The sequence below is a fragment of the Mandrillus leucophaeus genome, unplaced genomic scaffold (assembly GCF_000951045.1).
Source record: "Mandrillus leucophaeus isolate KB7577 unplaced genomic scaffold, Mleu.le_1.0 Scaffold1213, whole genome shotgun sequence".
Classification (NCBI taxonomy): Eukaryota; Metazoa; Chordata; class Mammalia; order Primates; family Cercopithecidae; genus Mandrillus; species Mandrillus leucophaeus.
In genome coordinates this window covers 179304-195600 of record NW_012100466.1, presented here as the reverse complement: position 1 = coordinate 195600, position 16297 = coordinate 179304, and the positions used below count along the sequence as shown (strand labels likewise).

The following is a 16297-nucleotide window of genomic DNA, read 5'->3' as shown; positions in this document are numbered from 1 at the left end:
AAAAAAAAAAAAAAAAAAAAAAAAAAGAGATAAAGTAGACTTCAGAGCAAAGAAAATTACAGGGGACAAAGTGGGACACTATATAATAATAACAAGGTAAATTATATCAAGGAGACATTGCAATTCTGAATGTGTATACATCAGGTATCACAGAACTACAAAACATGAGAAGCAACAACTAAAAATTCTGAAAAGAAATATAAGAAAATCCAAAATTATATTTGGAGATTTCATCACCCTTCTCTCAACAACTCCTATAGTTATTACATAGAAGAATATTAGTCATATAGAAGAACCCCAAAACACCCTCAATCAATAAGGTCTAATTGACTAATAGAAGGCACAACCCAACAAAAATAAAATACACACTTTTCAAGTGCTCATGGAACACACGAAAAGATAGAGTAAATCCTGGATCATAAGACAAACCTCAATAAATTCTAAAAATCTAAATCATACAGAATATGTTCCTGACCACTATTGCATCAAAGCAGAAACCAATAACAGAAAGATGCCAGAAAAATCTCCACACACTTAGAGGTTATGCAAGACACTTCTAATAATCCATGGGTCAAAGAGGGAGTCTTTTTCAGTTTTTACAGATTTCAGGGTATAAGTGCAGCTTCATTACACACATATGTTGTGTGGTGGTGAAGTCTGGGCTTTGAGTGTACCTGTCACTCGAATAGTGAACATTGTACCCAACAGGGGATTTTTCAACCCTCACCTGTCTTCCACCCTCCTACCTTTTAGAGTTTTCATTGTCTATTATTCCACTCTCTATTGCTATGGGTGCCCACTGTTTAACACCCACTTACAAGTTATATCATGTGGTATTTGACTTTCTGTTTGAGTTATTTCACTTAGAATAATGGCCTGTAGTTCCATTTATGTTACTACAAAAGACATGATTTTATTCTTTTTTATGGCTGAGTAGTATTCTATGGTGTGTGTGTACACACACACATGCACACATAGGGTTAGGGTTAGGATTAGGGTCAGGGGTTAAGGATGTTAGGGGTTAGGGCTGTTATATCTATATGTGTATATATACACACACACATATAAACATATAGATGTACATATATACACACACATATACACATCTATTTGATAAAAATTATGTTAATTTTGTAAATTATGTTTTTACATCTATATGTTTATATATGTGTGCATATATGTGTATGTAAACATATAAATGTATATATGTGTGTATATATAAACATATAGATGTACATATATACACACATACATAATCTATGTTTATATATATGTATATGTGTGTGTGTGTATATATATATATGGAACAACCCTAACCCTAACTCCTAACCTCCTTAACCCCTAACCCTAACCATATGTGCACACGCGTGCACACACACACACACACACACACATATATGTATATAAAACTTTATTGGCCGGGCGCGGTGGCCCAAGCCTGTAATCCCAGCACTTTGGGAGGCCGAGACGGGCGGATCACGAGGTCAGGAGATCGAGACCATCCTGGCTAACACGGTGAAACCCCGCCTCTACTAAAAAATACAAAAAACTAGCCGGGCAAGGTGGCGGGCGCCTGTAGTCCCAGCTACTCGGGAGGCTGAGGCAGGAGAATGGCGTAAACCCGGGGGTCGGAGCTTGCAGTGAGCTGAGATCCGGCCACTGCACTCCAGCCTGGGCGACAGAGCGAGACTCCGTAAAAAAAAAAAAAAAAAAAAAAAAAAAAAAAAAAAACTTTATTAAAGAAGTCATAGGGAATAAAATGAAATTAGACTCTAGTTTCTGGTCTGGCATGTGAGGAGCCTAGAAGTTGTCATTCATCTTAACAAATAAAACCTTGAACAAACTGAAAATCAACAATTCTTCTTAGATATGACAGATAAGTGAAGTTACTGGGCAAACCACTGACCCCAAAATTGGTGAGACAAATAGGCAGATACAGAGAATCACAACTTACTGGAGCAGAATTCCATGAGCAGAAACCTCCATGGGAACCAGTACCAAGGCAGGAAAACCTAAATTGTAACTGATGAATTGCTGGAGGCTCAGTGTAGACAAGTCGGAAAGTTCGAAACTCCAGCATGAGCAATCATGGAGGGGGTGATACTTTTGTGAGTTTTACTCCCAGAGGCTGTATCAGATTCTCACTGTGAATATTGGAGAAAAACTCCCTCATTCTCTTGACAGGAAGAGTGGAAAAGTAACCATTTTTAAGAAACATTAGAACATTCTGTTAAGAAAGCCTGCTCTTAAGAACAAATATTTTACCAGAGCCTAGCCTATTGGGATTTTACCATGACCTACCTATCCTAGGGCAAAAATAAACAACAATTATAACCAAATACAGTCCCCTTTAGCCATTCTGTCCCACCTAAGGTAGAGGAAAAACTGATAAACACTTGTAAAGTTCACAGGCCATGGCAAAGGTTCACTAAAAGACTGAGATCTCATCATAGGACTATAGGATGCTTTACCTTCCTCCTAACCTTAACACTACATCACCAAATGCCTAGTTCTTTCAGTTCTTTTAACCCAGTACATCATGTTTAACTTTTAATAAAAAATGACAAGGCATACCAAAAGGCAAAAAACAAACAAAAACAAAACAACAAAAGAATTTTAAGAGACAGAGCAAGCATCAGAACTACATTCATACATGACAGGGATGTTAGAATTGTCAGACCAGGAATTGGAAAGAACTATGATTAACATGCTAAGGGCACTAATGGAAAAAGTAGACAACATGCAAGAACAGAATGGTAATGTAAACAGAGGCATGAACATTCTAAGAAAGGATCAAAAACAAATGCTAGAGACCAAAAACAGTAACTGAAGTGAAGAATGCTTTTGATGGTCTCATTAGCAGACTGGACATGACTGTGGAAAGAATTTCTGAACTTAATGATATATCAATAGAAGCTTCCAAAACTGGAGAGCATAAAACAAAAATACTGATTAAAAATGGAACATAATATACAAAAACTGTGGGATAAATATAACAGATGCAACATATGTCCAATGGGAATACCACCAGAAAGAGAAAAAAAAGGAAAATAGAACAGAAGAAATATTCAAAACCATAATAACTGAGAATTTTCCCTAAATTAATGTAACATATCAAACCACAGATCCACAATGCTTGGAGTATGCCAAGCAGGATAAATGCAAAACAAACAATAAAAAACGACACCTAGGCATATCATATTCAACTGCAAAAATCAATGATAAAGAAAAAGAATGCAAAGAAGCCAGAGGGGAAAAACAAATACCTTAATTACAGAGGAGCAACAGTAAGAATTAAATCTGACTTTTCCTCAGAAACCATGCAAGCAAGAAGGCAGTAGAATGAAATACTTAGAGTGTTGAGAGGAAAAAACAAACAATACCAACCCACAATTCTGTACTCAGTGAAATTATCCTTCAAATGTGAAGGACAAATAGACTTTTTCAGACAAAAATTGAAGGGATGTGTTGCCAGTAGAACTGCCTTGCAGGAAATGTTGAAAAGTCCTTCAGATACAAGGGAAATCATATAGGTCAGAAATGCAGAGCTACATAAAGAAAGGAAGAGTATTAGAGAAAGAATATTGAAGGTAAAAGTACATTGAACAGTACAAAAGGAATAAAATGCCAAATTTGTGGGATGCAGATAAAGTAGTGTTGACAGCAAAATGTATCATAATGAGTACATTAGAAAACAGGAAACTCCCAAATAAATAATCTAAACTCCCACCTTAAGAAACTAGACAAAAGCTGGACATGGTGGCTGGTGAGCACTTGCAGTTCTAGCTACTCAGGAGGCTGAGATGGGAGAATTGCTTGAGCCCAGGAGTTCAAGCCTACAGTGAACTATGATCACATTACTGTGACAGAGTGAGATCCTATCTCTAAAAAAAAGAAGATAGTGAAAAAAATGGAAACTAGAAAAAGATGACAAAATAAACACAAAGCAAACAGAAGGAAGGAAATAACTAAGGTATGAACAAAAATCAATGAAACAGAAAAAAAAAAAGAAAACATTTACTTTAGCTTCTGCAAAATTAAACACTTAGGTATAAATTTAATGAACTAGGCACAAGGTCTGCATGAAGAAAACTACAAAACTCTGATAAAAGAAATCAAACATGTAAATAAATGGAGAGATATTCCATGGACATGGATAGAACAACTCAATTATATCAAGGTTTCAGTTCTTTTCCAACTTGATCTATAGATTCAATGCAATCCCAATCAAAACCCCAGAAGTTACTTTTCTTCTGTGGATTGTGCTTTTTATTACCATTTCTAAGAATTCTTCACTAATCCTGAAGCCCCAAAGATTCTCCTCTATGCCCTCTTGTAAAAGTTTTAAAGTTTTATTTTTTATATTTAAATCTATGAAGCATTTTGAGTTCATTTTTGTATAAGGTGTGAGATTTAGGACAGGGTCTGTTTTTGTTTTCCTATGAATATCCAGTCGCTCCAGCATTGTTTCTTGAAAAAAATACCCTTTCCCTATTAAATTCTTTTTGTACCTTTGTCAAAAGTCAGCTAAGCTGGTCATACTAGTGTAAGACTATTTCTGGGTTCTCTATTCTGTTTCAGTGATTTGTGGCTAGCCCTCTGCTAATAGCACACACTGTTGATTACTGTAAGTATATAATGTCTTGAAATTAGGTGGATATATTCTTTCCACTTTATTCTTTTTTATTCAATACTGTTTTAGCCATGCTCACTCATTTTATTTTCATATGAATTTTAGAATTGTCTCATATGTATCTACAAAAATCTTGCTGGAATTTGATAAAAACTATGTTAAACTATGTATAATGTAATGTGATCATAGTTCACTGCAGCCTTGAACTCCTGGGTTCCAGCAATCCTCCCACCTCAGCTTCCCGAATATATGCAACTACAGGTGCTCACCAGTCACCAGGCCCATGTTAAACTGTGTTTAACAATTAGATGTTTGCCAAGTTTACCAATCTTTTCAGTGAACCCATTGTTTATTATTTTAAATTAATATCCTTTATTTTTTTGAGCAGTGTTAAGTTTGTGCTGCAAAAGACTAAACAGGACAGAAATTCAAGCTACAGACTGGGAGCAAATATTTGCAAACCACATATATGACATATAACTCATATTTAGAATATATAAAGAACTTCTCAAAACTCAACACTGAAAACAAACAAGCCCTTCAATTAGAAAATTAAGAGACATTTCACTGAAAAGGATGGCAAATATATGGATGACAAATAAGCACATGGAAATATGGTCAACATTAAGAACTTGTTGAGCTGTTGCTACATACACCTATGAGAACAGCTAAAAGTTTTTAGAAAATACTGACAATACTAAATGATAGCAAGAATGCTAAGAAACTGGATCTCTCATATATTGCTGATAAGAATGTAAAATGGAACAGTTTCTCTGGAAAACAATTTGACAGTTTCTTATAAAACTTAACATATAGCCATATGATCCATAATTTGCATCCTTGTGCCTATATCCTAGAAAAATAAAAACCATGTCTACATAAAACCTGCAAGTTACTGTTCACAATGGCTTTATATATAATAAGCAAAAAATTTGAAGCAATGCAAGCATCCTTCAACAGGTAAATGGTTAAACAAACATGGGTAAACATATATCATGGAATAATGCTTAGCAATAAAAATGAATGGGCTCGATACACACAACTTGAATGAATCTCCAGGGAATTGTGCTGGATTAAAAAAGTTGATTTCAAAAGGTCACATGCTGCATGATTCCATTTATATAATAATCTTGAAAAACCACAGTTATGGAGACAGAAAACAGATTAGGGATAGTGGGAAGGAGAGGAAGAGGAATGGTGTGATAAAGGGACATAGAACTATACACACATATTGTACAGTATCAATTTCCTTTTTATGATATTTTGCTATAGTTATGTAAGATGGAAGTTGGAGAAGATGGAGTGAAGAATAAACAAGACTTATCTTTGAAACTTCCCATGACTCTAAAATTATTTCATTACAAAATGTCTTCAAAATTGGTTGTAAATTTAGTAAAATGAAATTTCAGAGTGCTTGAAATGCCAAGGTAATAATATGGAACCAAACAAAATTAACAGAGGGCATATTTTTGCATAGGAAGAACAAGATTAGAAATAGGATATGAATTAGAGTTATAGCTGTTTGAAAAAGAACCAGTTTATTTTTCTTTTGAAAGATTTGGTGAATCGTTTTCTTGAGAAACAAAACAAAAACAGAAAAAAGTCATCCTCATTAGACTACATGTTGCTTAAAAGTATGAATATTTATATAAATACCTTCTTTCTGCTAATAAATATTTTAAAGTAAAAGTCATAACTATTAACTTTTTGAGGTAATTGACATGCTGACCATCATGAGTCGATCATTATAAAATCTGTACATGTATTGAAACCTCACACTGTCACACTGTACCCCATAACCATGTACAATTATTATGTGTCAATTATAAATAAAATAAATAAGCTATAAAAATATAAAACATAATTATTTTTATTTTAGCATATTGACATAAATGTTTTTATCTTTCTATGTACCCATTTATTCCTTTAAATCCTATTTTATGCAGCATTCATTCATTATTTTACTGGCCAGAACTGCTAAGTTCTCTATGTTTACAAAAATTCCTCCTATATTTCTCTTATAAAGACTTGGATTGGGAATCGAAGAAGGAAATATCGTTTAATGGGGATTGAAGTTCCACCTCCAAGAGGAGGCCCTGCTGATTTCTCTGAGCAGCCTGAGTCTGGTTCTTTATCTGCACTCACACCAGGAGAGGAAGCTGGGCCTGAAGTAGGAGAGGATAATGACAGAAATGATGAAGTATCCATCTGTTTGTCTGAAGGAAGCTCTCAAGGTACTTTATATGCTGAATCTTCTAATAATAGCCTTTGTAAATTTGATGCATTTTTTACTTGCTTTTCAGCTTACTGCACTTCAAGTCTAGAGTCTTCAAAACATTTGGCCAAGTATTTGAAAAGAATAGATTTATTTTTAATACCTCCACCTAAACAATCTCCCACATCGTCATCACAAGGAACATTCATCTACAACAATAATAATCTCTTACATTTATAAATGTTATTACAATTCATACATTACAATTAAGTAAATGATTTTTATTTTATTGGAATTCTAGTCAGTTTAGGTCAGAGCATTATAAACACACTATAATGAAAGAGTATGGCATAATGTAACAAATACCAGGCTAGTAGTCAGGAAATCTGGATGCAACTCCTAGCTTTTCATGCGATTTTTCATGAGACTTTCATGCAAAGTATTTAATTGGGCTTTAGTTTCCTCCTCTGCTAAAGATAATTAGTCTGGATTATCTTTATGATACCTCTCAGTGTTTCTCTAAAAGAGAATTCAAATAATATCATGTAATGGCACTATCTGTTCATGAGAAGTATGTTTCATTTGTCCTCAAGCATAGATATGATTCTCTTCTGACATATTTTTATTAACACTTTTACTGAGATTTAATTTACACATCATAAAATTCATCCATTGTAAGGCCATGTGAGGTGACTAATGCCTCTAATCTCAGAACTTTGGAAGACTGTTATGGAATGATTGCTTGAACTCAGGAGTTCGAAATCAGCCAGGGCAACATTATGAGACCTCATCTCTACAAAAAGTGGTTTTTGGTTTGTTCGTTTTTTTGTTTTTGTTGTTGTTGTTGTTTTAATTAGCTACAGTCCCAGCTACTCAGGAGTCTAAGGTGAGAGGATCACTTGAGCCCTGGAGTTTGAGGCTGCAGGGAGCTCAAGTGATTGTGCCACTGTACTCCAACATGGATGACAGAGTGACACCCTGTCTCAAAATATAATCATTCATTTTAAATATAGAATTCAATGATTTTTAGTAAATTTTATGCAATTCTACAACCATCATCATCACTGAAATCTGAATTTATATCACTTTCATCACTCCAATAATTCCCTTTAGCCCCTTTGCAGTCACTCCCTCTCCCCACTCTAAACTTTAGGAAGTCACTGATCTGCTTTATGATGATATAAATTTGTCTTTTCTGGGCATTTTCTATAAATTGAATCATACAATATATAGGATTTTGTATCCGTGATTGAGAAACAAAAAGGATTATGACGTTTCTCATTTTGCTTTTGGTTTCATTGAGCTCTGTTTAGAATACTTACAATGTATTTTCCAGTTTATTTTTTGCCTTTTAATTTTGCTTATGATGTTTTCCGATGTCAGATTTTCTTTTGTAATTTTTAAGTTTTCAAATCTACCAATACTTTCCTTTATGGTTTCTGACTTTGGGTCATAATTACAGTCTTTCCTTGTACTACAATCATGTAAATATACCCCTACATTTGCCTCTAGTATCCTTATAGTTTAATTTGTACAACTTGATATTTATTTCACCTAGAATTAATTTTGCTTTAAGATGTGTGAATACATCCAATTTTATTTTTCCAAATGGTTAACTAATAGTCCCTACACCATCTGTTGAATAACTCATCTTTTACCAGTGAGTTGGAATGTAGCTTTTTATTAAATACACACACACACTCTCTCTCACACACACACATATACACACACATGCAGGCATACACATATACACATGTGGGTCAAATGTGAGACTTCTTATTGTTACACTGATCTGATGGTTTACAACTCTGGCTTTATAAAATGTCTTAATATCCGGTAGGGCAATCATTCTTCTTTGCTTTGTCGTAGATTGATTATTGAATTGTTTAGTCATACAATTTGAACTGTTTAAGCATGCCTTTTCCAAATCTCCTTCCCCAAAATTCATTCGAGATTTTTCTTGGCATTGTATTAAACTTAGAGAATACTGTAGGAAGATGAATTCAGCTTTGCATGTATTGAATTTTATATAGTGTTTGGACATCCATGTAGAGCTGTCCAAGCAGGTCTTTGGATAATATGAGTGTGAAACTCAGATGAGGGCTTAAGACATAAGAAGAAATACGGAAGTCACCCACATTGAGGCAAAAAATATCTAACCATGAAAATTGAAGATTTAGTTAAGTGAAAAAATGAAAAACAAGAAAGGACAATGAACAAAGACTGTGTATTGATAAATGTCCAGATTTGGGCGTTGGAGGAGAAAAGGGAGCCACTGAAAGAACATCCAGAAACAGAAGAAGCAGGACAGTATGCTTTTCCTAAAACCAAGGAAAGAGTCAGGTGCAGTGGCATGCCTGTAGTCTCAGCTACTTGGAAAGCTGAGGCGAAAAAGATCCCTTGAGGTTGGGAGTTTGACGCTTCCGTGTGTTCTGATTGCACCTGTGAATAGCCACTATACTCCAGCCTGGGCAACATAGTGACTTCTGTCTCTAAAATTAAGAAAAATAAATAAATAAAGAGATTTCAGAAGGAAGAGGTGTCATTATTTCAGTAGTTAAGTGAAAAAATGAAAAATGTCTCATGGTCTCATGGAAGTTAGGTAGAAAAAGGGATGAGAAAGCCATTGAATTTGGTGCTTTAGAAATTCTTTTAAAAAAGCAATTAACTGCATGGGAAGAGGAGAGGCAAACAGATTGCAGTAGGTCGAGTAATGAAAGGGAAAGCAAATCTACTAGTATTAAGAGGGCCATGTATTTAAAGATCAGGTATTTGAAAGGTTATCAATGTGAATATTCAAGTTTCTCTCTCTCTCTCTCTCTCTCTCACTCTCTCTCTCACTCTCACTCTCTCTCTCTCTCTCTCTTCTCTTTCTCTCTCTCTCCTAACATTTGTTATTCATATTGAAGATGATACAAGAGAATTGAGTGTACAGGAAAATAGTGAGGCAGATTTTAAAATTATCAAGAAAAAAAAAAACATTGCACCATTTCCAAGCCCTTTATTTCTAATATAATTGGTCCTTTAAACCATTTCTGTCATTTGTTAGTGTTTACTAAATTGCACGTGCCTGGAGATACTTGGATATTCCCAGTGACTCGTGACTGGTGTTTTAGAGCCTGCTGAGTAGTGGCTAGTTGAAGGAGAGTGGGGAAGTAGAGATTTGTGTGTTTCTGTGCTTGAGTGGGTAAGCTGAGAGAAAACATTCAGAGAAACTACAGAAGACCTTAAGTGAAATTTCATTTCCCAACTCCCACTTCTCCACCTAAAAGATAATTTTAAAAAATAAGTAGTTGAAGAAAAAAAGTGAAAGTTAATTTTAAAGACCACTTAATGGTCCACTCTGAATGGACCACTGCTCCTACACTGACATTCTTTGTCATGGTGTGTTCTTTAAATCGCTGGCACAGTAATCAAGACACAACGATAAAAAGAAAAAAGAGAATTTAATATATGAATCAAAAAACACTTGATCAGAAGTGTGACTGCCTAGAATTTTTTATCAGTGGTTTATTTTTCACAGCTGCATGGTAACCTTTTCATTCTCACAGAAATTGCAAGAGAAAAGCAAAAAATCTTTTTCAGATACTGAAAAGAGCCCTTTTTAGTACAGTTTCCTACTAGTTATGTCCTATTCTTTTCCTCATTTTGCTAGTGGGGAATACTAATCCGATTCATTTGATTAAGTGAATCATATCATCTGGCCTAAACTAATATCATGCCTTTAAATTATGCTAACCATTTTCCTTCCAGTTTATGAAAATGTATTTAAATATATTTCTACTTTGAAATTTCCGTTAATTACATCTAAGAAATATAAAGAAAAAATAATTTTTAGATTATTATAAAATTAAGTGCCCATAGTACTTCAAAAACCTAACAACTGAAATTCAGACTGCTTATAATAGGGCTATTGATTCAGTAGCATTAGAGTCTTCTGCATATCTAAGAAGGGAAAGATTTCTTTAAATTAGAGTTACGTATTATGTATTAAAAATCAATTGAAAATCACATTAAAATATTCTAGAAAAATCTGTATAAGCAAAAATTAAGATTTTTTTTTTTTATTGCAGTAAAAGGCAGCTTTAGTAAGAGTCAAAAAAAGTGCTGCTGGTCTTTTAGCAGTTTCAGTTCCATTCATTTGTTTCTGAGAGGGTAGATACTTCCTAATACGTATTAGAGCTTCTGACTTACCTCAAACTTCCGCCTTCCACCTCCCACCTTCCCTTTCCCTGTGTAGTGGTGAAGAGAAAAGAAGTGTTGTTAGGGAAGATTAAAAACAAAAACAAAAACAAAAAAACCCTGCCTGAGCTCACCCCTCCCACAACTGCAAACTCTAGCAAAAGTAATAGCTAGATGACTGAGCTCCTTAATTTCTGTATCTACAGTTAATAGACTGTGAAAAATAAATTTGTGTTTGAACAATTTTAAAGATTTTTACCATCCCGAGAAGCAAAATTTTTAAAGATGAGAACAATTAACATCTATGTCATTGAATTTTACATCAAAGCCTCTTTTTTTTCCGGCTGTATCTATTATATGAGTATGCAAACGAAAGATAATTCTACATGCAGTTACTTAGTGCGAGTATATAGAGCCACCACATAGAGCGCCCTCTAGAGCTTTAACTGGTAATAATTCCACTTTATTATCCAATTAGCAAAGTTGCTCTTCTTGGGGAATTACCAGGCACATAGATAGTGTTTAGATTTCAAACATTCACAAATATTGAAGCTTCTGTAAGCGAAAGAAAACATTTTTTATTCAACTGTATCACTTCACATCCTTTTATTTTAGAAATCCTCAATATAGTTTTAATTTAAATCTTCCAAAATAACCAAACCATGTACAAAATATGTTGCCAGTAAAGCAGAACTGTGTACAAAGTTATGAGAAAAGGAGAATAGGAATATAAGGCGAACCTGTAAAGAATGTTACGTTGTTGACGAGCAATATAAACTCTCTTCTGAGGCCACTAGTGCTAATACTGTCTGATGACACTTTTTCCCTTCCTTCATTACATTTTGTTGCTGATTACATAGGAATTGAAATGTCTGTGATTTGAAATGTCTAAATAATGAGTAGGTAAAGGCTCCTCTGTCTATGAACCATTCTTTAAAAAAAAATAAATTGACCTGTTTTTAAGATTTCACATGTAAGTGAGATCATGCAATATTTTCTTTCTGTGTTCAGTTATTTCACTTAGCATAATGTCCTGCAGGTCTGTATTAGTTTGTTCTAGCACTGCTATAAGGAAATACCTGAGACTGGGTAATTTATAAAGAAAACAGGTTTAATTGGCTCACAGTTCCGCAGACTGTAAAGGAAGCATGTTGCTGGCTTCTTCTCAGGGAGGCCTCAGGAATTTACAATCATGGCAGAAGGTGAAAGGGAAGCAGGCAGGTCTTACGTGGCTGGAACAGGAGGAAGAGGGGTGAGGTGCTACCCACTTTCAACACCAGATCTCTTGAGAACTCACTCACTCTTACAAGAACAGCACCAAAGGGGAAATCTACCCCCACGATTCAATCACCTCCCACCAGGCTCCAACTGCAATATTGGGGATTGCAATTTGACGTGAGATTTGGGAGCAGACACAGACCTAAACCATATCAGGGTCTATCCATGTTGTGGCAAATGGCGGGGGTGGGGTGGGGGGGGAACAGTCAAATATATACAGATACAGAAAAAAAAAAGAGGTTACCAGGATCAGAATATGAGGGAGAGGAAATAGGGAAATGCAGGTCAAGTGATAAAAAGTAGCAAATATGTAGTATGAGCAAGTCAAAAGATTTAATATGCAACATGAGGATTACTATTAATAAATGTACTCTATTCAAGATTTTTGCTAAAGGAATATATTATAGCTCCTCGTGGGTGGGGATGGGTAACTATGTGAGATAATGGATATGTTAACTTGTTTCATTACAGAAACAATTTATATGTATGTGTGTATGTGTGTATCTTATAACATCATGTTGTATATCTCAAATATACCCCCAAAAAATTAATTTTTAAAAAATATGGCAGAGGAGACAAAAACATTTAAATTGTGTTTGTAGTGGACTTTGCATCAAAATTCTGGTAAGAGTTTTCTGAATATCTTAAACTTGAATTCTGTATATAGTCATATGTGAGTTCCCGGATCAAACACATTTTCCTCTTAATAATTCCCCCATGCTCATACAAGGCACCCTTATATTTCTTTCCATGAAAAGGAATAGACTTAGAAAAATTTGTGAGGGCTGATAAATATTTTTGTTCTGCTTCCTAAGGTGAAGTAAAATGTCAGTTACCATGAGATCAATAAATTCTACTAGTATTTATTCAAATAATCTCCACAACATGTCTGTGCCAAAAGAAAAAAGATAGAGAGAGAAGAACATTGCTACCTTGTTTTTTTAAGGGGCTGGTGGAGGGTAATCTGAAACAGAAGGGATTATACATGCAGACACCCTGTGCCTTGAACCAATCAGTTCCCCTAGCTCAGCCTAGAGAGCTTTTTAGTAGTCTGATTTCTCTGAATTAATTTATTTCTTTTACTTATTTTCTCATTTTTAGAATATTGAATTTTGATCAGAAAAGGGATACATGTTCATTTTAGAAAGTACTGGGAAATACAATAAAAAATAGAAACAACCCTATTCCTCAATGATTACCCTTCTGAAAATAAGGATGAGGGGATATTTTTGCCACTCTTTTCTCTTAGCATATATATAGAAGTGTGTTTGTACACACATACATTCACAAAACTGGAAATGCTCTGGATTTATGGTTTTACATCATAGATTTGAAAATTATGTTATCACTTTTTCCTTATTTGAATGAGAAACAAATGTTCATTGTAGAAAAATATTTAAACACATATAAGCAAAAAGAAAACAGAAAAATTAAAAATTACCCATAATTCCATCTAGAAATAGTAATGGCAATGTCTTGGTGGAAACAGTCCTAGTGTTTCTCCATGAAAATTTACGTGTTTGTATAATAAATTTATTTAAATTATATAGTAAAGTTTATATATTTTAAAATAAAATTAATATTATATGTATCCACAAAATAGGTTTTGTTACCTTCATTTTTTCACTTGCCAGTAAACCATGAATACTTTCCTTATCACTACCGTTCTTCTACTTCAATTTTGGTGGCTTCATAATATTTATTATAGAGATAGATTCTAAATTTCTCTATTCCTCAATTGTTAAGGATACAGTTTTTGTCCATTTTTTCAATTACAAATAGGACAGTGGTGACCATCCTTGTATTTGCCCCCATCTCTACTTATTTCTTTAGAATACATCGTTTGAAGTAGAATTGTTCATCAAACGTGTGAAATGAATTTGCCATTTGTGTCTTTTTATAATAGAGAAATTATTTAAATGATCTTGAAAATAGTATTCTCAAGAAAGTTTTGCGAAATGAAAAACGAAATTATGGCTTCTTTTTTTCTATAGAAGAGCCCAATGAAGTTGTTCCGAATGAGGCAAGGGCTCATAAGGAAGAGGACCACCATGCAGTATCCACAGATAATGTGGTATGTACAGTTTGAAATTCTTTTCTCATTACATGGTTGATTTCAAGTCCAAGTATCCAGTTGGTGAAAATATTCTCATTTTCAGAATAAAGTCTTGCTCCACTTCACAAACCAAAACAGAACTATTTCCAGTGAAATTACATATCTTTGAGGGCTTAGTAAATAAAATTTAAAATGTTGTCATTTGTATCACTAATTTTTTGATTGAGGAGATTGGCAAATATAAAAACCCAATACTTGGTACGTATATGACATTTTATATATAACAAGTTGTTTTTCTTATTTTTCTTTTTCTTTTTCTTTTTTCTTTTTTTCTTTTTTTTTTTGAGACGGAGTCTCGCTCTGTCGCCCAGGCTGGAGTGCAGTGGCGCGATCTCGGCTCACTGCAACCTCCGCCTCCTGGGCTCACGCCATTCTCTGCTTCAGCCTCCCGAGTAGTTGGGACTACAGGCGCCCGCCACCATGCCCGGCTAGTTTTTTTTGTATTTTTAGTAGAGACGGGGTTTCACCGTGTTAGCCAAGATGGTCTCGATCTCCTGACCTCATGATCCGCCCGCCTCGGCCTCCCAAAGTGCTGGGACTACAGGCGTGAGCCACCGCGCCTGGCTAACAAGTTATTTTTCTTCAACACGGTTAGCAAAGAACAGATTTCTACCTATTTGACAGATGGCAGAATTAAAACAGAGTTTGGCATGAGATCCTGAAGGAAACCTTTTTTAGTTGTGGCACGTGTATGCAAAAATTTCTGACTCTGAGTTCTCTGTTCAGAACATACCTATCTATGGTGTGTTTGGAACTCTTTTTCCTCCTATTAATAGTTAAATTGTACTCTGGTTAGTCATCTTAAAAATCACAATATAGGAGGAAAGGTAGTATTAAATGTTTGAATAGCAAATAGAAGTAGGTTGTGCGTGGAGTAAAGTGGGTTTTGTGAAAATGTAAACAGATAGTGATGCTCCCTATGCAGCTGTTTTAGCAACATCTGTTTATATTCTGCCCTATCAAGTAATCCTATAATCAAAATGGTATTAAGAGTCAGATATAAAGGGGAATGTCATTGTCCTTTTGTTTTTACTTTTGAATCAGCGTTCTGTGTTTGATTGCAGCCATTAAAAAATAGCCAAATAATTGACCTTTTTTTTTTGTTACAAAACGGCTGTGACTTTAGGGTCTACCTTGACTTTCATTACAAGCATTATTTATTTCACAGCGTAGTTCTGTCACATGTCTTTAATAAAAGTTGAGAGCATAAAATAGTTTTGCTGGTTTGTTGTTGTTGTTGTTGTTAAATAACAATAATATATAACAGTGTTTTCTATAAGCAGAATATAGTTTAGGATTGTGTTTTACTGATTTGAGTCCTGGTTGAAGTCAATGTTTGACCCTTCTAACACTAAGTTCAACAAGCATACAGGAAAACAGCTTTGATTATGAGGCAGAGTCGTGTTTTTATTAGATACTACTAGTAATTGTTTTCCATGGTTATGAATTGTGCTCATCTTAAATTCCACCAACTAATAATCTTCTGCTACATATTTGAGTTTTAGTATGCAAGTCATATACAGTTTACAAATTGAAACATTCTTTCCCTTTAAAGACATGCTCATTTTGAGCCTGAATTTCTCTGTGTTGAATCTCCTTTGCAGCGAATATTTGAAGATAATGAATGAAGCCATGGCATGGAATGACTCACAGTCATTTAGGCACCTAATTTTTCAAAAAGCAATTGATTTTTTAGAAACAAAACTCCAAACTTTCAAAGGGTAATCTCCTCTGCCTATAACTTTTGAGTGCCCCCAATTATTCATGGATGACAAATCAAACAGGCATATGAGACCTATTTAAATGCACGCATCTATACGGTGGTCTTTGGTGCGTCCCTCCCTGAATTGCCTAGCTCGTTTTTCCTAGAGCC

General features: G+C 34.6%; 1 protein-coding gene across 3 annotated transcripts in view; it reads left to right on the top strand.

Annotated features, from left to right (window-relative positions):
• Window positions 1-16297, top strand: part of HDX (highly divergent homeobox) — a 185792-nt gene that overhangs the window by 151935 nt on the left and 17560 nt on the right. For all 3 annotated transcript variants that reach the window (XM_011971350.1, XM_011971352.1, XM_011971351.1), the window contains 2 exons: window positions 6660-6867; window positions 14303-14382. In XM_011971350.1, the coding sequence (XP_011826740.1) occupies window positions 6660-6867; window positions 14303-14382 (288 nt within the window). The remainder of the gene's footprint in view (window positions 1-6659; window positions 6868-14302; window positions 14383-16297) is intronic.